The following is a 24866-nucleotide window of genomic DNA, read 5'->3' on the forward strand; positions in this document are numbered from 1 at the left end:
AGGGTTGTGGTGGGAGTATGTGTGAAGGCCATTTCACGCACGCTAACTACGATGAAGGACTTTTGAGTGTGGGATGTCCACTCGTTATTCTCAAATCGGGCAGTGGCTAGTGTGGGAGATGGATGCAAATTTCGTATCTGTCAGGGGGGCTGGCTTCTTGCAAGTTCCTTCTTAGAGCAGCAGATGTGTAAGCGCAAGATAGCTTAGACAAAGAACCTTTCATCCTTACAGTAACTTCTCCAGGTGCATTCATACAGGATGTGTACAAAGGCCAGTCGTGGGTGTTGTGGGATGTCTGCGACCCTAGTCATCATAGATGAGATGCCCAGCACGTGGTACATGGGCGGGTTCACTGTGTGTTACGTTGCCAAACAGCTGCTCCTCCCTCCAACGAGCCCCCACACTTTTGTGCGCTGCGCTGTTGTATCCCATGCACTCCTACGGCACACGTTTGTAATGCCTATTGGCGCATGTCCTGCGGCATTCCAATGACACCGTGACACTGCTGTTTGGAGATGGTGCATGCCACTTTACAACATCGACTGCTGCAGCCCTTGTGGCAGACACTGCAGAACACAGAGACACACTTACTGAACTTCTTGCACACGGACATGTGTGAGACACCTCATTCTCTTTGCCGCTGTGCATGCAGGAGGATGCGTGCGTAGCTACATCTCCAGGCTCACTGCCAATGCTGAGGTGACATGGTAACGTCCGCAGAAGACAGCACACTGTGATGTTGCAGGGTCGGTGGCTATCATGCTATCACAATGACCACACGGACATACTTGCTCAGATGCGAGTTCGGGGGCGTTCGCGGTCCTGGGATTGTTGCGAGGAGTGTTATGGCCCTCATGGGTATCCGTGTATCATGCTCATTGACTCTATGGCAACTGTGGGTGTTCAGGTGTGGCTCTTGGCTGTCTTCCTTTTCATGCTGCAGGTAGTCGTCCTGCTTAACACCAGCAGAAAGCAGGTGTAAAACCTTTGGTGCTAACGCGGCTTATCGCCGGAATTTGATTCGCTTCGTACTTTTTGGCTTTTGTTGTGAAAGTTGTGATTTGGTTTTATCGTGTACAGAAAAATAAACAAACTGGGCAGTGTATCCCGTCAAGATCCAGCACTTGACCCACTATTCCCGATCAATATAAATACAATGAGATTTCTTTATTGATTTTATGTGTACACTGTAAATGCATCCACTACCACAGTGGAATTCAATACAGGATTTTAGTAATTAGAATAGATCGCAAAGGTGCACCTCGTGGGTTTTTGCACGGGAACGCCTACTCTGCATCTCATTATCAGCACTTTCTGCAACTAAAGTTGAGATAAATCTAACACACTATTCAGAAGCTGGTGCAAACTGCAGACATCACCAGTATTCCCGCGATAACTGCCCCAAAATTTAACACCATTGTGGACACCACCAAATAACAGTAATAAGAACAGGAAAGAGTGACACAGCACTTAAGTAACAACCAAAAACGATATTGAAATTTAAAAAACTCAACACAACAAGGCGGAATACTCCTGTCGGGTCCATCAATATTGACGACACAGCCTGGAAAATAAAGCACAAAATAAGGACATGTGTAATGCACATAGAGGAGTGAGACACAGAGAAAGAGAGAAGGAAAAAAATGCCAGAGAGAAAAAAAGAGGGAAGGAAAGAAAGGGAGTGAGAAAGGGAGAAGGGAGAGAGAGAGAGAGATAGAAGGAAAGGAAGGAAGAGAGTGAGAGAGTGAAGAGAGGGAAGTGAGAGAGAGAGAGAGAGAGAGAGAGAGAGAGACACTGCCACCCCTGCGCAGCCATGACCAAATAATTACCTGCTGCCACCGGAGTGTCTACCAGTGGGCCCTCCACGTGCCCGTCAAAGCTCCGCGGCCCGGCAGATCGCACAGATGTCGCTGAGTCATGAATGGCGGAGACCACATCAGCTTCTCCGCGGCCCGGCAGATCTCACACATGTCGCTGAGTCATCAATGGCGGAGACCACATCAGCTTTTGGGGCCGCTAATCCTGTGCAACGCAAGTCAGTGCCACGTGGTGGTAGGCCGCTGACAGCCATACAACTTAGGGTGCGACTAACCCTGTGCAACTCAAGTCAGCGCCACATGGTGGTAGGCCCCTGATGGCCACATCAGCTTTGGGTCGCACTAACCCTGTGCAAGTCAAGTCCGTGCCACGTGCTAGTAGGCCCCTGATGGCCATGCAGCTCAGGGTGCAACTAACCCTCTGCGCAACTCTTCATGGACTCTTTATGATTCAGACCCATGGAGCGTCCGCCATCCAGTCACCACCGGCAATAAAGGATGTGAGGTTGTCGATGCATTATATTTGCGTGGTCACATGGCCTCTGACGCATGTGCCGGATGGGTGTGGTGTGTGTGCAAACCTGCCCTCAGGGAGTGGCCGTGACATGTTGACAACTAGAGCACTGACCTGCACACCAACAGCAAGTACGCCTGCGTCAGGTAGGTATGTGGGGGTGTGAAAACGTGTTTTCTCAATGGATTTTCCATAGGAAACTTTAGACAAGGCTACAGGTCAAACTGCTGAACGGAATTACGCCAAATTTGGCAGGGAGCAAGGTCTTGGTCCAGAAAGCGGGCTTTCTTGCATCGAGTGAAAATATAAAAGAAAGGTCTTGGGGGCAATTTAATATACCGGAGCTCTGTTTCTGCAAGATAACTCTTTCAGGCTGCCTCTGCCCAACATTACCACTTCACAGCTATGCCGTTAGAAGCCAGTCCGTCGGCGTGTAGCTCTCTACCTTTGCGAGCTAGTACGCTACTGTGCCTGTACCTCAACAAACTACTACGGTGCTGTTCCTTTGGCAGCGGACGGCTCGTAGTACTGCGTCTGTGGGTCGAGCGGACAGGCGGCAGTTGTCCCTCCGCGAGTCTGGGTGCAAACTGTTCATAACTCACACTACATAAGCATTGAAAAACCATTTTGTGATTCAGTCCGTCAGCTGGCATCTGTCTGAGGCATTTCTGAAAACATATCGGAGTTCTTTCTGTGAGAGATACCCCTTTAACGCTGCCTCTCCCCACATCAGCAGGTAACACACCCTCTTCCCACATTACCAACATACCCCCAACAACCTTCTTGGGCCCGGAAGTGTCCCTGTGCGGTTGGACAAATAAGAATCTTAGTCTTGTATAGGTTTACATATGAAACATTTTATTTAAAGAAAACAACAACAAATAAAACTGATGGGAGTCTGGTGCTGTGGTCGCTGCCACAAAGTTGGGGTCACTGCTATTCAGGACTCAGGACACAGTTCCACATGTGAGATTGGCTTGTGTTGAAGAGGGTTAGTGGCACCACGTGTCGCCGGCCTTGCATATGGAAATATGCCTAACTGAGCAAAGGGTGTATGCTGCTGTGGTCGCTGCCACGGATTTAGGGTCACTGCCATTCAGGACTCAGGACACAGTAACACATGTGGGATCGGCTTGTGTTGAACAGGGTTAGTGGCACCACGTGCCGCTGGCCTTGCATATGGAAATATGCCTAACTGATCAAAGGGAGTATGCTGCTGTGGTCATTGCACGGACTTGGGGTCAGTGCCATTTAGGACTCAGGACACAGTTCCACATGTGGGATCGGCTTATGTTGAACAGGGTTAGTGGCACCACGTGTCGCCGGCCTTACATATGGAAATATGCCTAACTAATCAGAGGTAGTCTGGTGCTTTGGTCGCTGCCACAGACTTGGGGTCACTGCCATTCAGGACTCAGCACACAGTTACACATGTGGAATTGGCTTGTGTTGAACAGGGTTAGTGGCACCACGTGTCGCCGGCCTTGCATATGGAAATATGCCTAACTAATCAGAGGGAGTCTGCTACTGTGGTCGCTGCCATGGACTTGGGGTCACTGCCATTCAGGACTCAGCACACAGTTACACATGTGGTATCGGCTTGTGTTGAACAGGGTTAGTGGCACCACGTTTTGCCGGCTAGTGTTGAACAGGGTTAGTGGCACCATGTGTTGCGGCTTGCGTTGAATTCTGCCTGAATAAGTCCACGTGGTGATGACTTGTGGTGCAGTGAGTTAGTGGCACCTGAAGCACTCAGCGTGTGCGCACCCTGCGATGATGCGTGGTCCGGGCGGGCCTCACTGGTAGCAATGTCTTTACATGCTTTGAAAGAATCTTCATAGCAGTCAAAATCTCCAAGTAATTCCATTTCAGTCCTCCAAGGTTTGAAGAGTTGGAGAAGAGCTAAATAGAAAAACTCTCTCTTATTTGGAGTATCACAATTTAATTTCTTGTGATTAATCAAAATTCCTTTGGCATTCTTTAAGAAACATCCATCAGATCCAATTATAGCATATTTCACTTTATTTATTTTGTCTGTAACATTTTTTCTAAAACTATAATGTTGCAGTATATGTTTTCCAGGTATGGACTTCTATTTGGATAGTATGCGAGGAACAGGAATTGAGTTATCTGAAACATATTGTATGTCCATATTTGTATTCCACATCTTCAAAATTACTGGATTGTAATCATTAATGTACTTTGATTCTTCTGTTCTTTTTATATTATAAGTATTTTTGGGTGATTTTCGAGTGATAGTATGCCTCACTGCTGACATAAAACTGTTTACTCTTCCTTGCGATGACTTATGGTGCACTGAGTTAGTAGTACCTTTGGCACTCAGCGTGTACGTACCCTGTGATGATGCGTTGTCCGGGAGGGCTGCATTCGAAGCAATGCTTTTGTCTATTGAATTCTGCCTCAGTAAGGCGACGTGTCGATGTCTTGTGGTGCACTGAGTTAGTAGTACCTTTGGCGCTCAGCGTGTACGTACCCTGCGATGATGCGTTGTCCGGGAGGGCCGCATTTGGACCAATGTCTTTTGTCTATTGAATTCTGCCTCAGTAAGGCGACGTGTCGATGTCTTGTGGTGCACTGAGTTAGTAGTACCTTTGGCGCTCAGCGTGTACGTAACCTGCGATGATGCATAGTCCGGGAGGGGCTGCACTCAGACAAATGTCTTTTGTCTATTGAATTCTGCCCCAGTAAGGCCACGTGGCGATGACTTATGGTGCAGTGAGTTAGTGGCATCTGAAGTACTCAGCGTGGGCGCACACTGAGATGATGCATGGTCCGAGAGGGCCGCACTGGCAGCAATGTATCTTGCGTACTGCACTGCGTCATCTGCAATCGCTACTCCATCTGAATTGTGAGGCCTGCTGTCCGCAGTGTAGATCGAGGACAGTAGTCTGTACAGACATAAGTGTGCGGTGCTGTACCGCTGGGTTCGCAGGGGGCCTGTGTCGAGGAGAGTCCCGCTCATGGCGGCAACCTCATGGCAGGGTGAGGCCCGCCGTTCTGGCACAGTCGTTGGTCTTCACAGTTCACAAGTGAACCATGCCCAGAGACCCGGCCTATTTATTCACACTCCTATGCTGAAGTCACATACGTCGGACCAGCCCACTTCGGTTACCCTTATGCTTACAGAGGGGGATGATACAGCTACATGACTGAGATCGTCCCTAGTGTTTGATGTAACATCATTGGGTCCACTGTCCACAACACTACAAGCACCAGTAGTATTTGTGCACATGGAGAGGTGTGTGTTCTGCATACTGAGATGTGTCCAGCACATCACCGCTACACTTTGCATTGTGTGCATTGTTATTCATGGGTGAATTGCTTCCTTAACATATAGTTTGTTCACACCTGTCCCAATATTCAGCTATTGTGTGACTGAGGGGCCATGCCGTTTTCGGAAAGTTTGCTGTCTTGTTCTGTGCTGCCTCGGTGGTAGGGGGGGTCCTGAGGGTGGTGGTGGGTGTTGTGGCGTTCTTCGGTGTCGGACCTGCTTCATCAGTAGGTCTATGACATGTGTTGGTCTTCAGATGTGGCTCTGGGCTGGGCTCCCTTTCATACTGTACGTAGTTGTTTAATATTTGAAAAACAGGAAGACATTAAATAATAAATATAAAAAATACAAAAACAATTTTTAGGATATTAAAGTTACAAAATATAAAAAATAAAAAAAAATTACTGAGAAAAACATAGGTTTTATGAACAGTATAATTAGAAATTAGCATTTAAAAAACCTTTGAAATTCACTGAAAAAAACGTAGGTTTCAGGCACATTATAGTTCGAAATTAGCATTTAAAAAACCTTAGAAATTCACTGAAAGAAAACATAGGTTTCAGGCACGTTATAGTTAGAAATTAGCATTTAAAAAACCTTAAAAATTCACTGAAAAAACCATAGGTTTCAGGGACGTTATAGTTACTTGGACATTGGATTCATATAAAACCATAGAAATTCGCCTGTTATAGTTAGTTGATATCTATATATATATATATTATATTATCTACTGGCGGTCGCCAGTAGATAGTTATAGTTAGGACCATGTTTCCATAGGAAATCTCAAAATTCTATTTTTCTATTTTGAATAACTTTGGCGCCGGTTGACGAATCTTCGTGAAATTTTCAAAACTAATGGGGCGCTCCGCTCAGCTCCTACCCTGAAAGTCTCGGGGGGATTCGTCAAGCGGGGGCCAAGAAAAAAGGGGGGTCCCAAAATGCGTTTTCCCCATGCATTTTCCCATAGGACCTTTAGTCGAAGGTACAGCCCGAACGGCTGAACAGAATTACTTGAAATTTGGCAGAGAGGTAGTCCTCAGGTCAGGGATGTGCCTTTTGCATATATGGAGTCAATCTGTTCAGTAGTTCCTGAGAAAATTGCAGTTAAAAGCACAACAATTAATTTTATATTTTTTTCGAAAAATCGCCAAATGCGCGTAGGGTACGCGTACGTCATAAACGGAAAAATTCCGCGAACTTCGTGTAACGATTCTGCGATTATGCGTACCGTGCGCGCACGGTAAAAAAAAATTTTCAAAAAGGAGAGGTTAAAAAAAAATCACAAAAATTGTGAGGTAAGGTTGCCTCTTAAAAGAGCCGTTGTGTTAATACAGGGATAGAGGAAAGAAAGAATGGGAATATTATGAACGTCTACAAACGTGCTGGTCTATCTTATTGTTAATAAGGGAAACACTGGTCTCCCCAAAAACAATAAGACCACAACACGTTGTACATCTCATTGAAACCCTCCGAAATCGAGGGTTAATGTCCAGAGGAGCTGAAGAAGGTGATGCTCCCACCTCAGAGGAAGGGCTCAGCTGAGCTGCCGATGATGTACTCGGCTGAGCTTCTGAGGTTGGGCTCCGGTGACTTACTGAAGAGTTTTCTCCAGTATGTCGAGCAAAGGTCCTGGGATGTTTATCCCTAAGGTGTCTCATCATAGAGTGATTTCCAAAGGAATACTTCTTCCTTGGATTTCCTCTAGATAAAACACGGTCACAAAGTGTACAAGTGACCAATGGAGCATTGACCTTTTTCTGCCCCTCTGGAAAAGTAAAATACTCCCACACAAAAGAATCCTTTTGTTTCCTCCTTCTCTGTATGATGATGGTGCTGCTAGGCTCACTATCAGAAGAGGACTGCTGTTCTGCCATTGTATCTCAATGTCAATTCAGCTTCTTCTCCTAGGGGATCTCAAGCAGTAATGAGGGGAATGGGTGTGGTGTGGGAAGTTTCTGGAACTGAAAGTAGTTTAAACCAATGAAAAGTGTTCTTTGTGGATCACATGACCTACCGTACGCGCTCCGTAAGCTTACGCTACGCGCTCCATAAGCTTACGCTACGCGCTCGTAAACAAGTACGCATGCGCAAACGTGACGTACACATGCGCTTACGGAGCGCTTACGGAGCGCGTACGTATGACGCACTCGCGCATGCGCATTACACGCACCCGCGTAACCGCGACGTTGGTTCCGCGCAAGGAGCATGCGTGTACGTGTTGCCGAAGAAGTACGCGTGTGTACGTACGTCACGTAAGCGCACCGTACTTATGACGTACGGAGCGCGTAGCGTCAGCTTACCGTACACGCACGGCAAAAAATTCATTAAAAAAAAAAAAAGTTTCAAGGGTTGTAGAAGATAATAACTGTGATGTACAACTGTATGTAAAGATTAATTTTTAAAAAAATTAACCATTCCATAATGCAGGATATAGTACATATATTATTTTATACATAGGTTGGATATTATTTTTTAACAAAAATCTCCAAAAAAAATTTACATTTAAAAAACCTTTGAAATTCACTGAAAAAACCATAGGTTTCACACACGTTATAGTTAGGAATTAGCATTTAAAAAACCTTGCAAATTCACTGAAAAAACCATAGGTTTCACACATGTTATAGTTAGCAGGACATTTCACTTGTGAAAAACCAATGAAATTCCCCCGTTATAGTTAGTGCAGGCAACTATAACTCACGCGACCGCAATCCTCTGCTGATGACGTCAGATATTACATCACTGATGACATATGTGTCTTTCTGAAAAATAAATATTTGTAATATATGTATAGCTAAAAATTAATGGAAGAAGACATGAGTAAATAAGTGTCTAAATACAGTGATGTAATATCTGACGTCATCAGCAGAGGATTGCGGTCGCGTGAGTTATAGTTGCCTGCTCTAACTATAACGGGGGAATTTCATTGGTTTTTCACGAGTGAAATGTCCTGCTAACTATAACATGTGTGAAACCTATGGTTTTTTCAGTGAATAAATATATATATATATATATATATATATATATATTTAATATTTATTTATTTATTTAACTATACTAATATACTAATCCCATAGCAGAACTAAACGAATGAGTCTCTGAGTCTGGTCAGTTCTTGGGATTTATTGTTCCCTGAAGTCTGCTCCCTTATATTACCTGTCGATTTTATATCTACATTTTCCCTCACTACCTGCTTGTAGTCAGTGCAAAGTAGTGATGCACAAAGTATCATTCTATTGACTGAGGTGCAGAGAAAACCACAGTTGTGCTGAAAGAAACACATTTTTAAACATTCCACAACACTTGGAGAAGCATAGACAGCTAAATTGCATATTTTTGTTCTGCACATGGAATCACACAAGGCTCTGTATCTGAACCCGCCCAAGCTGAATTTGGGCGAAACCCAAACACTTTATTGACCTGACTGGCCCAAAGAATTCGGAAATGTGTTGCTAGATGCAGCCGTGCTAAAATGAATAGATATTCACAAAACTACCAGCGGTGGACTATAAATTCTGCACCTCAATCCCCATCATTTGAATTATGTATTGTCCTGTGCAATCCTCTTCCAGCACTTACTGCCGTTTGGTGCCACTGAGAACCAGAAAGATAAATAAACCTTGAAATGGAAGGTGCACCAGAACTGAAGTCAAAATCAAAAGTTTAGGTCCATCATCTTTTTATTAATCAAAATGTGTTGCATATGAATTAAAATCAGCCATCCGCCAATGCGTTTCGTTCCTGTCACAGAAGAACTTCATCAGGGCTTCAAAAATCAAATAGCCTATTCACACAGATTTTCAAGAGAACCGTAGGGTCAGCACCAAGATGGCGACCAGCAGATAGGGGAATTCTGATGTGGGTAGAATCGCCCGTTTCCTGTATCCAGGAAACAGGTGATTCTACCCACATCAGGATTCCCTGCGACTCAGATTTTGAGTTAGGATTTACTTTGAATATACACCCTTATCTGCGGGTGGCCATCCAGGTGATGACCCTACGGTTCTCTTGAAAATCTGTGTGAATACGCAATTTGATTATTGAAGCCCTCATGAAGTTCCTCTGTGACAGGAACGAAACGCATTGGCTGATGGCTGATTCTAATTCATATGCAATTAATTTTGATCAATAAAAAAAGAGGCTGGACCTAAACTTTGGATTTTGACTTCAATTCTAGTGCACCTTCCATTTCAAAGTTTACTAAAATGAATGGATATTAAAATGCCTGGTCTTGAGAATCTTACCTATGTAATACAATCACAAGTCTGTGCCATTGTCTGTTTCGAGAAAAACAGAGAAATTATTGAATTAGTCATAATTCCGACTGAAGCATGTAGCTTTCTTTGCTGGAGCCAGTACTGGTTCTACTGGGCCCAGTGGTGAGGAGAGTCAATTTCAGTGTCTGTGGCCATGCCACCCTGGGAGTGTCATCATGCTAACACAGACTTTCTGTAAACAGAACCACAGGCACCTGGGCGTCATGGCATCTGTGACACACAAGGACTGGACTACTGGTTGTCAGGGATTGGCAATTGGAGGAGAACCTGCAGAACAGACCCGGTGGCTTATGGTCTCAAGCCCAGCCTTGTGCCCTACCCTAACATTTGGGCCTCCTCATTCTTCTAAGGGAGAAGGTCACTTGAGTCCTGGATGGATGGTGAATGTGTGATTTATTCAAGTTTTACAGCATCTTCTGTGTCTTGAATTGTAGTTGCTCATGACAGCAATATTCTCAAATACGCTTGCTCTGTCTATCACACTCTCTGACTACCAAGATCAGGTCCCTTTTTGAAATCTACTCTTCTCACTAGCCTTAACTATGGAATTACGGTATACGTCTGACACTTACATAATAAAAGACCGCCAATTGTAAAAAACAGACCTCATTCATTCGAGTAAGAAATCGCATCGACTTGAATAAAGATCCATGTCTGGATGCACAGGAGAGTCTCAGCCTTATAATGAAGTGAAATTGTTGATCTGATATCATATGAGGAACATGGAAGGAAACAGGTGGAGCACTAACGAAACTTCTCTGTACACAGAACCGGTAGCAGCAAGAATGCTCCCACCTCCTGCTACCACTTGCAGAAAACTAAACCACCATAATAGATTCCACTTCCACTCAGCTCTGATGTTTACCGATTACATGCATGAGCTGCTCAGCCAGGACAGTTTTTTGTTGCATTTTTTGCATTCTGGTTCTTCCAAATTTATAATGGTAAATAAGGCATGAGAGCCAGAATCTGATGCATGAAACGTGAAACCTGTAGAGCTTTGCTTACAGAGTGAATTACCCCACTGATGAAAAGAACTCTGACCTATCCCCATTTGCCCAGCAATTATTGGCCACTGGGAAATATTTTTTGTTTTGGGTAGCCGTGTGCTTTACAAATTACATATAATAATAATAAATCAAGTCTGCCCATTCCAGGCAAGACATAAAAAGCTAAACCAAGTTGTAGCTAAGACCAATAAAGAGTGGTCCAGTATGTCCAGGGGACCTGGGGGACTTTGAACTCCTTCATCTTTGGCAGTCATGGTTTGGGATTAACTGCTACAGAGAGCTGACAGAGGCAAGAGTGCTCTTTTGGACTTCTTGACACTAGTGACCAACCACCTTTTGAGCAGTTAGGAGTTGCAGGTACATCCCCCGTAGCACCAAGGGGTCTTCCTGTTTTCTGTAAGTCTTTGAAGACCTATGAGGACTAAGCCAATTTCTTCAGCTGCCGTCAGACTTGGTGTGGTGCTGTAAGGTCCACGATTATGACTGGTTTGCTTTCACTGGAAGGCTTCATATTGAATTCCTTCTATACATGGACAATAAACAAGACCAATACCTGGAAGGTAGTGCACACACACAGCCAGATACCAGGGTCTGGTATTTAGGAGCTCTTATTGATAATATAAGAAAATAAAAATGTGCTAAGAACACTTGCGAAGCATTGGGTTGTTTACTGCATGATTCTGCTGCTGCACTAGACAAAAACTGGTTAGTAGTTATCTTGCAGAGGCTTAGGGCAAAAGAAGTTGAGGGTTGTGATAAACACTTCCCTTCCTGTAACCAAATAAGTCATAAAAAAAAATGAACGTTCAGCTTCAAAAGACGCACACTGTAGGATCAAGACTGGCATTTTGCCTGAGAAAAAGAGACCACGTTTCACCAGGGTTGTGGACAGTGGTCTTGCTACCCGCTCAACCCAAGGGAAGTTAACCCCAGTCTTCCGACCCAATAAATATTCTATGGTCCACCCCAGTCCTCTCAGTAGAAAACATCTGTAGACACGCGACATCTGATAACATACAGTCACTTGGGTAAGTTTTGTTTTTCAGTTCACTTGTACTTTGCAGTGCACTTCAGGTAACACATGGAAGAAAGAAATTAGCCAACAGTCTAGTAAAAGGCTTCCTGTGCAGTGTTCATGTGGTGCAGCTCTTAGAGATATTTGATTGCACTTAATGTAATAAAGTTGTATTATGAGAATGCGTCTACTTAGTCCCTTGGGCATTCATCAGTGACATGGAGCTGGTGCTCGCAGACCTAAACATCAGTACCATGCCCCTGTGATGTCCACTGGTGGTGGTACTTAGTGAAGACTGGAAAGTGCCTAGAGGACGGTGGTAGTCATCGGCGTGGCAGTGCAAGCATGCAGTGCTGATATCCATGTGCCCCTTAGTGGACTAGAGAAACTTGCGCCTTTCAGAAACACCAAGCACTAGGGAAACCCCAAGAAATCCATTGCTGACATGCGGAATCCCTGAATCCTGGGAAGAGGAGACAGGAGGCCTCTAAACATGACATGCGGCGCCAACCTCTGGCCCTGTCGTGTAATGCTCGTGAGGTGGCTGGTGGTGGTATCTCGGTGACGTCAGAGTAAAGCATCCTTCCTCCAAAGGCCACATCGAGGTCTTCTTCCCATTGCTGCTTGCAGGGTATTTGCCTGTGTGTGGTGTAGAACATTTACTAACAGAGTAAACTCTCTACAACGCACACTACAGATGAACACATTAACGATGGTAGAAGGCATAGTGAGTTACAGAATACTCTCTATATATACCACAGAGACCTAGATTGTGCAGACAGCGGGAAGAGTCCCTTAGTAGATTGTTGTTCTGCACACAGCAAAGCACAGGGGTTTGGTTTTCTGTTGCTGACAGCTGCTTAATGTCTCATCTTTTCCATCTTTTTCAGCATGCATGGCTCCTAAACGAAAAGGAGATTTTGCAAGAATTGTGCTCCGCGCACTCATGACTGGGGCGTGTGTCTCGTTCGTCAATGCTTGCATTGCAGGTATGTTTATTGTTTATCAATATCCAGTACACCCTTGCTTCAGCACCTCATTTGACGGATGATACAGTTCATCTGTTTAACATCAGTCATTGTACAACCGAATTACAGATACAGCAGATCCACATTATTTGGGAAAAAAACGAATTGCTTTATACAATATATATTCTACTAATGCTTGACATAACATTTGGCCTAGCGTTCAGCGCTACTGACTTTGGAAATGGGGAACCAGGTAAGAGTCCTAGCGTCGGTTCCACTGGGCAAGTCATTTAATCTCCCCGTGACAAAGAAAATAGAAACAGAATCAAGCATTTGCAATGCAATCAGTCTCGCCTTTGGGACCTTACATGTATTTAGCTATGCAGCACATTAGCCTGGGTGCTGAAACATCTACTGTTCTTTAACATGGAGGGAAAGTAAACAACAAATTGCGTGACACGCCAGGTATGGAAACACATGGAGAGAAATATTGCCTTTCAGCGGGAAATGGCATAGTCCAAAGCTCTGTTTATAATAGAAAATCAGGGCCTTTGGTGGTCATATCACTGAAAAAACACGATTTGAAAAAAATTATATTGTCTACGCATGCTCGTGGAAGACAATTTCTGTGGACTGGAATATAGAGAATGCTAAAGTGAATCTGGTATTTTACTGACCTCTACTGGTCGTTTTCTCTCAAGACAGTTAAATAGAGGCAGTTGAACAGAAAAAAAGTCTCTAAGCGGAAGCAGACAAGTCCTAGGGCTGATCTCCAGAGCCCACAAAGTATATACACGTATAAGTATATACTAAAGTATATACAGGAGGTCTCGGATGCTCGACCTAAGAAATTTGACCTTGTGTAATGCATCTATTAGTTACGGGTAATCACATTACTCTAAGCCAGCGGTCTTCAATCTGTGGGGCGCGACCCCCAGGGGGGCGTGGAGTCACGAGAAGGGGGGCGCGCATTCCCAGCCTTATTGTCTGCACGCAAGGATTGTTGAATGTCATCAGCTCCAGGCGGTTGTACGAGACAGAGTCTCGCACTGGGAGCTGCTCTGAGAAGCAAACCTATTGTGCACACTCCTCACCAGCTGATGAAGGAGGATGGGTCTTGCTGGGGGGGGGAGAGGGCAAGTACCCGCTTAATTGAGCCCAGCAAGCCTGTTAATGTACTGCGTCCACAAGGGAAGGTGCGAGTTGGGCTTGGGGGTTGGAGGAGCCATTCTGTCCGAGATGAAAATGGGATGGAAGTCACAGGCCTAAACCACCCAGCCACGAACTTTCCTTACCATTTGCCATTTTTCCTGATTTTGTCACCTAGTTTACACAACAACGTTTATAATGCATACTGTAAAGGGCTCTTGTATTAAGAAGCGGTTTTAAATTTTCTATTTTTTATTGTGCATAAAAAAACCTTTGTACTAGAAAGGCTTATTGACATCTGTTGCTAGAATATCTATATTTCCTTTTAAATACGTTTGCAGATTATTTTGAAGATTTACCTCTATTAACTTCTAATTTATTATTCCTTGCTCTCATTGAGGCATAATTTTGCTAAATATATTTATAAAGTGCAGTTGCATGACCCTTCGTGTGATGAAGATGGTTTCTGCAGGGAAAACGCTCTCAAACACATTTAAATGGCCATTCTCCTATTTTTTTGATTAAGACAACCGTCCTGGGACGGTTAATTCTGATAGCTGGAATGTCATTCAAAGAGTGTCGTGCTGTGACACGGAAATCGAGCAGACCGCTAACTGACAGCTTGCCTTAAAGAAATGCAAATGTGAGCTACAAGTTATTCTGCACATTTTTAATAAAGGTTGCTTGGAAGCAGGTACTGGTTTCAATTGATCAAATCACTCAAAGATTTGTGATGACAAAGAGCTATTCTTTTTGAGTGGTAGTGCAAAGAGATAACAATTGAACTGTAAAGTGTGTGCTTATAATTGTATTTGTATAGCGCTTACTACCCCAGGAGGTGTTGAAGCAATAGTTTTGTAAAAAACACAAAACAAACAATTGCTTGCAATCTGAGTATTACTAAAATGCAAGATTTAAATAATGACTTACATATTCACAGTGCTTTCTGTCACAAGCTGTGACCTTCTAGCAGTAAAAATGCATAAGTCACTACATCATCCAAGATTTAATTCTGCGGGTCTCTGGTTACACACAGACCGCAGCAGTGCATTAACTAATAATGGTTTCATAATGTACTATTGTGCATTTCCCACTGAGTAACAATGTTTTATATTTATTTTTCATTTAAGCTACCCGTTCATTTTTACCTAGCTACCTGGCATTGAAAGACCTAAAAATCTTACAGAATACACTATTTTCAACATTATTTCCCCACTGTAAAACTGATTTGCCATGGGAATTGAGGGTGTTTATTGTTATTGATGATGAGTAACAGGTTCTAGAATTTTTCGTCAGGAGGGGGTCCTTACACCTATAAACTTTTGAGAAGGGGGTTTCGGCATCAAAAAGATTGAAGACCTCTGCTCTAAGGCCATTCTTGCTTTCATTTGTTATTTACAGAGGCAGCCCTGCCTCCTGAGACAGCTAATTAACACCATCCCTGAAGAAATAAATGCACCCCTCCCCCCTAATCCTCCTGTTAGTAACAAACATTGAATGCCTCTGTAAGCAGTTGGCCTGGCAATCCAGGAGGCAGAGATGTAAGTAAGGAAAGGGAGGAAGGACTTAGAGTAATGCAATTACCGGTAAGTAATAGATGCATTATCTCAATCCAGTTCTTGCACAATGCGATAATACCTAATTGAAGTAGATGGGGAACTCCAGGTTGCCACCCTGCAAATTTTAGAAATGGAAGCACCCTAAACTTCTGCTACAGCAGTGGACTTTGCACGAGTAGAATTGTCTTTGGACAGAAGGAAGGTAATGGTTTCAAAATCACTCTGTCTTTAAAGATCTTGCAAAAAGGGTGTTTGTAGGAAAGAGCAGCTAGTTCATCCAGTCACCTAGCCATGGTAATTGCCAATAAAAATAAAGTTTTCAGCATACGAAACTTCAAAGCCACCTCCGTTAATGGTTGGAAAGATGGAACCTTCAGAGCCACCGATACTGTCTGTAAATTGACTTGGAGAATGAGAATGGAGATTGAGCAGGGTCTTAAAAAACTAGGAACCAGACTGGAAGGGGCTCGAAGATTATCTCAGAATGTCATAAAAACATTTACATCAGCTCATTGCAGCTTAAGAGTGGAAATATGGAGACCTAATGCCACCCTATCTTGTAACAAAGTCATAATCTGAAATAGATAAGCCTGAGATTGATCTAAAGCCCTAGATCAACACCACTTACCTAAAGTACTCCAGTGACTGCAGTTTACATTGAGAGTGGAAGAACATGTAGAAGCCTGCAGAGTACCCAGTAAAGAATCCGTAACTCCCCCGTCCCACCTGAGACTCAGACACTCAGTTTTCAAACCGTCAGTCTGAACATGACAAGAACATCCCGCTGAAAAACAGGAAAAGCTACTGGAGGTCTCCAATACTTCGATGTCAGGAGGGGATACCAACATGTGCAAGCCCATGCTGGAGCAAGCAGAAGTACTGTAACTTTCTCTCTCCTTAGAGAACTCTGAAGCAGAGGAAAAGGGGGCAAAACAAGTAGAAAACCTGGCAGCCACCTGCAGGTCAGAGCATCCTCCACCCAAACCTAGTTTTCTTTCACTTTGGAGCTGTATCTGTCCACTAGAGCTTTTCACCAGGTGGCAAAAAGGTGGACTAGTGAAACTCCCCCTCTCTGGACAATCCAAGAGAAGATGTGTGGATGAAGGTAGAAATCCATTGAAGAAGGAAGAGTTCTGCTCAGGGAATTGTCTGCCACAACATTCAAACCCCCCTGCTAAGTGAAATGCAGAGATTGAGGAGATCATCTTCCCTGATCACTAGAACATCCTGTCCAAAATATTTACCAAAGAGGGAGATCGTGTCCCCCTACCTGCTTGATCAGGTAGGCTTTGGTCATTATGTTGTCTGGATGGACTATCACCACCTGATCTGATATTCTGCAGGAGAAAGTCCTCAGAGCTAGACTAATTGCCTCCAACTCCATCCCAATTTGAGGACTTCTGGCTCTGTTCCATTGCCTAAATTCCCTGCAATCATTGGGGACCACACCCCTACCCCCAAGCTAGGAGACTGTCATCCATTGTGATGATGATGGGAAGGAAAGAGGAAAGAGGAATTACCTTCAGGAGGTTTGCAGATTCCAACTACCACTGCAACTGATGGCGGATCATGTAGAATAATAGTATTCTTAGGGCTAGGTCCTTGCAGAGGGTTTCCCACAGGGCAAGAAAAACCTGACAAACTACTGAGTTAAAAGGTAGGACATGTACTGGTGTGTATTGAATGTCCTGATACTGAAATACTGTGCATTTCGCTTTTCAGTAATGAAAGGCTGTCGGCCCCGTAGGTTAACATTGGAGCTGCCTTGTAATATTTTGCAAGCGTAACGTTCCATTGGGCCAAAATAGAGATTTGGAGTTAGGCTCTCTGAACTCAGAATTTAATAACACATCTTTTAGTCAAGGTCTTTTTTAATTGTGTGTTTGAAAATGCTACTTTTAGAAAATGTGCATTTTCTTGTTTAACGATTCTGTGTGCCTCTGCCTGTTTGTGTATTCACTGTCTGGTTTTGGAGTGACAGGAGCTGGGGATGTGCATTCACTCTAGACAGGCACAAGGGGGGGGTTGAGGTGTGCCCTGCCTTTCCTGGGTGACTCATAGCTAGGCTGAATAGACCTTTCTGCATTTAGAGTGGTGGGAGGAGTAGGAATTGGCTGTGTCTGCTCTGCACAATACTGTCTTCACCTCCTGTAGTGACGGTGGACCAGGGAGGACAAAACTGAATTTTACTGAGCTCAGAGACTTTTGCAATAAAGACTACAAAGAGAAAATGGAGTATAAGTATTAGACCTAAAACCCCAGAATGTTAAATTACTTCTGGAATTAACAGTAACTTCTTCCAAGGAAGAAGAGCTGAAGAGCTGTGTGTTGCTTTGATGGGCTGGCCTGCAGTTGCTGCTTCCACGAAGGAGAGAACAAAGACTGGACTTTGCTTTGAAACCTGTTTGAGAAGATTCTCCAAGGGCTTGTGTGTGCTTGCCTCCTGTTCTAAAGTCTCACGGCCACAAAGACTTCACCCACAGCTTCCTGGAGCTCCACTGCTGGGAGGTCGGACCCGCCAGGAGGTGCATATTCCAGTTCTGGTCCTCTGGAGGTAGTTCCTAATATAGGAAGCTGCCAAGAACTAAAGTTCTGAAGGAAATTGACTCTTCGCCCTCCTTGCGGCTGAATTTTCCAATGCAGCACCGCCTTGCGGGAGAAATTCTCAATTTGCAGCCCTGTGCGGCCCAAAAATCAGCACATCGCAGCGCCTGCTAGTGTGGCGAGAAAGTGCTGCGCGCCGAGTCCAGTGCGCTGATCTCCAACGTCAAAGATCACTGCACCGACTCCGACGCAGGCCCTGCTGGGCGGAAAGAAGAGGCAATGTATCGCCAGTCAGCGGCTGGAGAAATTGACGCAGCACCTGGTTTGCCATCGCTGCATCGCCTCCAGCGCGTCCGTATTTTCTACGCATCGCAGCTGAGCACCGAATCTACAACAAGTAAGAAATGGACGCATCACCTCCCCGGACAGTAAGAAACCAACTCATCACCTCCTCTCCAGTAAGGAACCAATGCATCACTTCCCCTGCGTGGCAGTAAGGAACCGGCGCATCACCTCCCCTGGAGCAAGGAGCCGATGCATCACCTTCCTTGCTTGTTAGGAACCAACGCATCACCTTCCCTGCGTCTCTTTTTGCTTGTGATTTTGACTCTCCCAGGTAGTGCTGAAGTGACGCAGCCATAGTTTCCTATAGACAGAGCTGCTTTTACCTTTTAAAAGTCATAGTTTGATATTCCTATGTTGGATTTTTTGTCATGTTGGTCTTGTTTGGTTTAGATTAAGATACGTTATTGTTCTAAACTGGTGAAGTGTCCGTTTGTGTTTTTTTCACTGTTTTACTATGGGTTATTTACAAATGCTTTACACATTACCTCTGTAGTTTAGCCTGACTGCTCTATGCCAAGCTACCAGAGGGTGAGCACAGACAAATTTAGGTGTGTATTTTACTCATCCTGACTATAAGGAAGGGTCCCTACTTGGACAAGGTGCCAACTAGGGACCCCCATTTCTAACAAAGGCTGATTAGGAAAATCATCCTTTCTATCCTTCTTCCGTGGGTGAAATCTTTTTTGTGAGAAGAAGATTTGAAGTCCCGCATGGAAGTAGAAGACCAGAAAGACCAATCCCAAGGCTTTTGATAAAATGAGGGCAATGAAGGCCTTTCTCTATAAAGAAGAGTGTGCTTTCTATCTTTAAAAGCTTTTGTAATATTTTTTTCAATTTTCTCTTCACATATCTTTTTTCCATCAATTGGAATCTTAAACAAAGAAGCTTTTTCTACATGATCCGTCTTCCAATTCCACATCCAAAGACTGTGTTTCACCACCACTAAGGCACCCACCGTAACTGAGGATGCCCGAAGGATATCTGAGGATATATACTCCATGTACTTGGCCTGTTGCTCCGCCGCCAGCAAGAGAGCAGAACAGTTGATGCCAGCCTGAATTGCTGTAGGCAATCCCTCAAAGTTAGTTACCAAAGACTGTGCACTAAATGCAGCATAAGTGGTGGATCTCGAGGACAGATTTTGTGCCGAAAATGCTCTTTTCATGGCACTCTCCACTTTCTTGTCAGTAAACTCCAAAGGAGAATAATCTTCAGGATTAAGAGATGTGCACCCAGTAAGAGTTGCCAGAATCATGTCAGTTTTGAGAGAGTCTGGTAAAGAGTTAATTGCATCTTCTTCCACAGAGTAGAGTTTTTGCGGAAATCTAGGCACAGAAGTTCAAGCAGGCTCCCTCCATTCTTAAAAAAACAGATCTTTAACTTTAAAGTGGAAAGGCATGGAAATATCTGGGGGCATATCTACAAGGCGGCGCTAAAAAAGGATCGCCGTTTTCGGCCGAAAAGCGGTGATAATTTTATCGCTATATCAGCAAGGTCACGCTATCGCGTGAAACCTTGCCTTAGGGCCTGAATTCCGAACACCCATCTTTGCATCTCTGATGAGATGCAAAGTGGGCGTTCCTCCCCAGGATAACGGGAGAAATGTCGCTAAGCGACATTTCTCCTATTATCAAGACTCACGCAAAGCAGCATAGCGACAAGAAAAGTAGCGATAACCTCAGTTATCGCTACTTTCTTTACGCCTGCTTTGAAACTGACTTAGCCATGATATCCTATGGAAGGTGGATATCATGGCTAAGTATGTGAGGCCCCATCAGCAAGCAATCGCCAAACTTCGTGGGATTATCGCTGGGTTTCCAGCGATAATCTCATGTTTGGCAGTTAGCGCTAGGATTTTTATCGCTTTTGAGATAAGCGTTGTTAATAGCACGCTATCTCAGTGATAAAAATCCACGCTAGCCGGCGATAATTATCCTAGCGCTAAGTGCGCTTAGCGATAATTATCGCCGGTTGTTGCTGATATGCCCCCTGGTGACTTGGCATAATGAGAAAACTACACATCCTCATTATCTTGCCCAGGAAAATGCTGAAACCCTAGGTTATGCCTGATATGTCCCAATATCTCTTGTAAATTTCCTAGACGAAGTAGAAGGTGTATTGTGGTCTGAAGAGGAAGTATCTTGAGCCGTTCCCAGTTTAGAACCCCTCTTTTTGTCTCTCTCCCTGAGAACTGAAGCTGCTGCAACCTGTATCATAAATTGGAGTTCTTCTGCAGTCAGCAGTGCAGGAGTATCAGGTTGAGCTTGAGGCAATTCCGGAGACCTAATAACCCTAACCAGAACCAGTCCATCATCCTCCGAGAAAGAAGAAGAAATAACTCGCCTCCTGCAAGAACGGTTCCCAGACATGATGAACTCTACTGCCTGTAGGAGAGATCAACCCATTAAAGATACAATGAGGAAGACCTATGCTTACTCAGTGCCAGTTCCAGAAGGAGGGCAAACAATGCATGCACTAATCTCCAATCAGCCATAACAGTTTAAAGCCCCACATAAAATAATGGTATTATAAAGGTTGTGGCCCCTCTGGGCAACCTACCTTCTTTCCACAGTGAGTGCGGTACAGTGGTCAGCTGCATGTCTGCAGCATCTCCTGCATTCCATGTTCCCCTCCAGGACTGGGATAACACCGCACAAGCCACCACCAGCTGGCCAGACTCGATCCTAACCTGATTGGGAGGAGAGCTGAGAAGGGCGCCCCGCGGTGCTTCATTCAACACTACCAGTCCCCGAGCTGCCTCTCAAGCTCTGGCATCAATGTAAAATAAATTGCTTACTCGTTACCTATGCTATAGAATCTGGTGCCCATGTGAACCACTCTCGTGCCTTTGGGCCATGTTTGTGCTATAGAAAACTGCCCAAAAATATATACTTACACCAACCTATACCTCTTCATGTTGAAATGCATGCTTCTTCCCTTACTACCTGTCTTTTAACATAATTCTAAAAAACAAATATTCAAAATATATCACAGTATTACTTCCTAGGTATATTTAATCAAGGTTCAGAGCAGGAATTTTCTACAACGTTATTGGCATACCTCCCCTAAGTGTCTACCCACTAGAAACCCTTTCCTGCCTCACCCTTTAGCATACCTTTCCTCATTCAACCAGTGAATACTTCAAGGAGTTTCATGTGGATGCAGGAACCTGGGGCTTGGAAGATAAGCCCGAAACAAGGCAAGGCAGTGTAGTTTGCAACTGAAGCTGATTGGGGAGAGTGGACACGGTGAATAGGAGAATGAGGTTGAAGATCGTTTGTGCAATTCCAATCGACCTGTTATAAATAGTGTCTAGTTAATTGATTTGCAGCATCGTGGACTCACTAGCAAATAATGGTCTCATGTGAGCTAAGTCAATAATTTTGTTTAAGGCTTTGTTCAACTAATTACTAACCTACAAACTGCCCTGTATTAAATGTCGGGTGCACTGCCTCAGTACCTCTTTAACTAGATGCTCTGGGGAGAGACCTGGAGAGTGTGCCCTATTACAGTGAATGCACAGTTCCTGATGCAGGAGTGGACTTGCGCCTGTACTGAAACAGCTCATTGGTGAAAGACAGACTGTATCTTTGAAGCTGCCAATCAGCTTTTCACCATGCAGGCATCAACTTGGCCTGAGATTCAAAGGGGGGAAGAAATCCCCTTGCAGGCAGGTGCAGTGAGTGACTGCATCTGCCTGCTGAGGGATACCTGGGAAGTCTAGGCCAGACTGACAGTTTATCTCATTGGTCACTTTAAAAAATGGAGGCTGATTTCTGAAGACAACTAGGAGCTCCTAGGAGTTTACTGCAGCAGGCACAGTGAGGCCATGAGCAAAGAGACAGAGAGGAGGGAAAGAGTGCAGAAGGAAAGAGAGAGAGAGAGGGGTCAGGAGAGATCAGAGAGAGCGAGAAGCTAGAGAGGGAAGAAGAGAGGATGGATGGATCGATGGATGAGTGGGTGGGTGGATGGGCGGGTGGATGGATGGACGGACCAGAAGTAGGTTTGGACATTTTCTCTGGTGTGCTTTGGTTCCCAGACTGGCCCTGCTGTGACCCCCTTACCAGCCATTAAAGAGGCACTCGCGGGGTACTGTCTAACTGTCCGGCACGTCTATGTGGCACACAGTCAGTGCACCTCCTGACAGTCTCTTTGCTTCTATAATATGAAGCAGGTGCAAAGGCAACATACAGAGTGATGCTCCAATGCAAATGAGGGCGATTGCCTTCGGGATCACACATTTAGCACTGACTCAATCTATATTATAGAAGGGGCTTAGCAAACATCTGCAACACCTTCGTAATACTAAAGTGCCCCAAGAGCACAACAAATAGGCGTACGCTTTCTATAATACAGCCCCATGTGTTTACACACATTTTTTCATCTACTCTCCAGTGCTGGCTGCACTGCTGAGTAGATTGCACAATTGTGTACATCACGGAGTCAGCAGGTTGTTGGTTTGTAACATCAGGAGGTTGTTGGTTTGCACATATCTGCTATCATGACTATTTGTTTGTGCTGTAATGCTTCACTGTACTTCTTTCAATAGGACTGATTTAGCGTTTTGTGGGCAGGTACCCCATCACAAAGGAGATACATATCACATCCGTCCTATTACCAGTGTATTACTATATAATGCAGCTGTGGTATGGCAAACTGCATATCTGTCACATTTGTGACACAGTATCCATCCACCAAACGAGAAATCTGGCCCTTTGTTGTTTATGAAGGCACAGGGTGTCAGCGTGGAATAGAACCTTGAATTTGCAGCTTCTGACAAAAGGACAAAGAGCCAAACAAAACAGGTCACCTCCATCTCCTTGAATATCAAATCAAATACAGCATTTAAACATTAAAGTTAATGGAAATATATTATTACTCCCAGATGAATATAAAAGTAGTTCCTTAATATGAGTTCCCAAAATTAATTATCAATTACAAAAAACAGTGGTCCTCAAATGATTTGAATAGGGATGAAAATAAATATAGTCCAGAATCGGTACTAAATTAAGGATGTCCAGCCGGACAACCAATTTAATTCTTCAATAAAACAATGCAGATATGCAACAACAAAATACTTGTGGGACACAGTCCTGTATCCGCTAAGAACAATGACATTTACAAAACACACAAAGACATTTCAGGCAAGACAAAGGAGCTTATTTACATTATCCAATGTTTTAAGCTTTTTCATAACAGCAATTGCACTTTTTTACGCAATGGATTGATGTGCATGCTGTTTTAACTAAGGTCGACGACTTTTCGATCCTGTTAAGAGGATACTAGGATCATCATCAGGACAGTGATATGTACAGGCCTGATTGTTAAAGAAATTGCCTGTGGGAGAAACAAGGTGTGATGTAAAGAAAAAGATAAGCGGTGATTGGAAAAAGGAGAGAGAGAGAAGATAATTAGAGCTGTAAAATGGCAGCTGCGATATAGGTACAATAGTGGTGCCAGGCTAACACGCTGGTGTAGGAAAATGCGTCTGATTGCGGTGAGGGTTGGTCAGAATGAGACTAGGGGAAAGTGAAACGCAAGTGAAGCTGGTGACATGCGTATTAAAAACGAATGACGAATGATTAGGAGCGCGAGGTTTAAGCGCCGTAAAGGATCAGGCATTAGAAGGTGCCTACGGAATAGTCCTTATGTGCTGACAACAAGCCTCGACAGGGACGAACAATACAACGGGGACCGCTTACCGTAGTAAGGAGTCCGTATGCACAGCGTGTGCAACGCCTCGGATGTGTAAACGGCGCTACAAGCGTCAAGGGTGAGATCGGGCGGTGAAAACAGGATTACGGGTATGAACGTGAAAATACTGAAACATGAAAAGACTGCGTTAGGCAGGAAAGCCGTGAGCATAGTGGATAAAAACGGGGCAGTGAGGGAGGCAGGGTTCCTGGAATAGAAGGAACCAGGAGTAAAGACCACTTATTGACAATCCAACGAAGTTAGTGGCTCAGGTCCGTGACAACGTGACAATGCACTATAAGGGAAGGAAGCTACGAATTAGAAGACAAAACACCTATGGGAGGAGCAGTGACGGAAAGTGAAATGAGCGCTTACCGGAAATGTGGGCCCCACAGGCTTCCATAGCATTTATACCTGCACGTCCTCACTGCAACTTTGTCACTCGGCTAACTGTATCAGAGGACCTGGTCTTATTCCGCTAAGCGCTCATTTCACTTTCCGTCACTGCTCCTCCCATAGGTGTTTTGTCTTCTAATTCGTAGCTTCCTTCCCTTATAGTGCATTGTCACGTTGTCACGGACCTGAGCCACTAACTTCGTTGGATTGTCAATAAGTGGTCTTTACTCCCGGTTCCTTCTATTCCAGGTACCCTGCCTCCCTCACTGCCCCGTTTTTATCCACTATG

The 24866-nt window shown here is 44.4% G+C and overlaps 1 protein-coding gene across 1 annotated transcript in view; it reads left to right on the forward strand.

Annotated features, from left to right (window-relative positions):
* The window catches only part of LOC146860199 (sodium/nucleoside cotransporter 2-like), a 347088-nt gene that overhangs the window by 290399 nt on the left and 31823 nt on the right, over nt 1–24866 (forward strand). Inside the window, exon 16 of the mRNA XM_085644040.1 lies at nt 12813–12911. Within this exon, the coding sequence (XP_085500166.1) occupies nt 12813–12911 (99 nt within the window). The remainder of the gene's footprint in view (nt 1–12812; nt 12912–24866) is intronic.

The sequence above is a fragment of the Triturus cristatus genome, chromosome 3_1 (genome assembly GCF_964204655.1).
Source record: "Triturus cristatus chromosome 3_1, aTriCri1.1, whole genome shotgun sequence".
Lineage (NCBI taxonomy): Eukaryota > Metazoa > Chordata > Amphibia > Caudata > Salamandridae > Triturus > Triturus cristatus.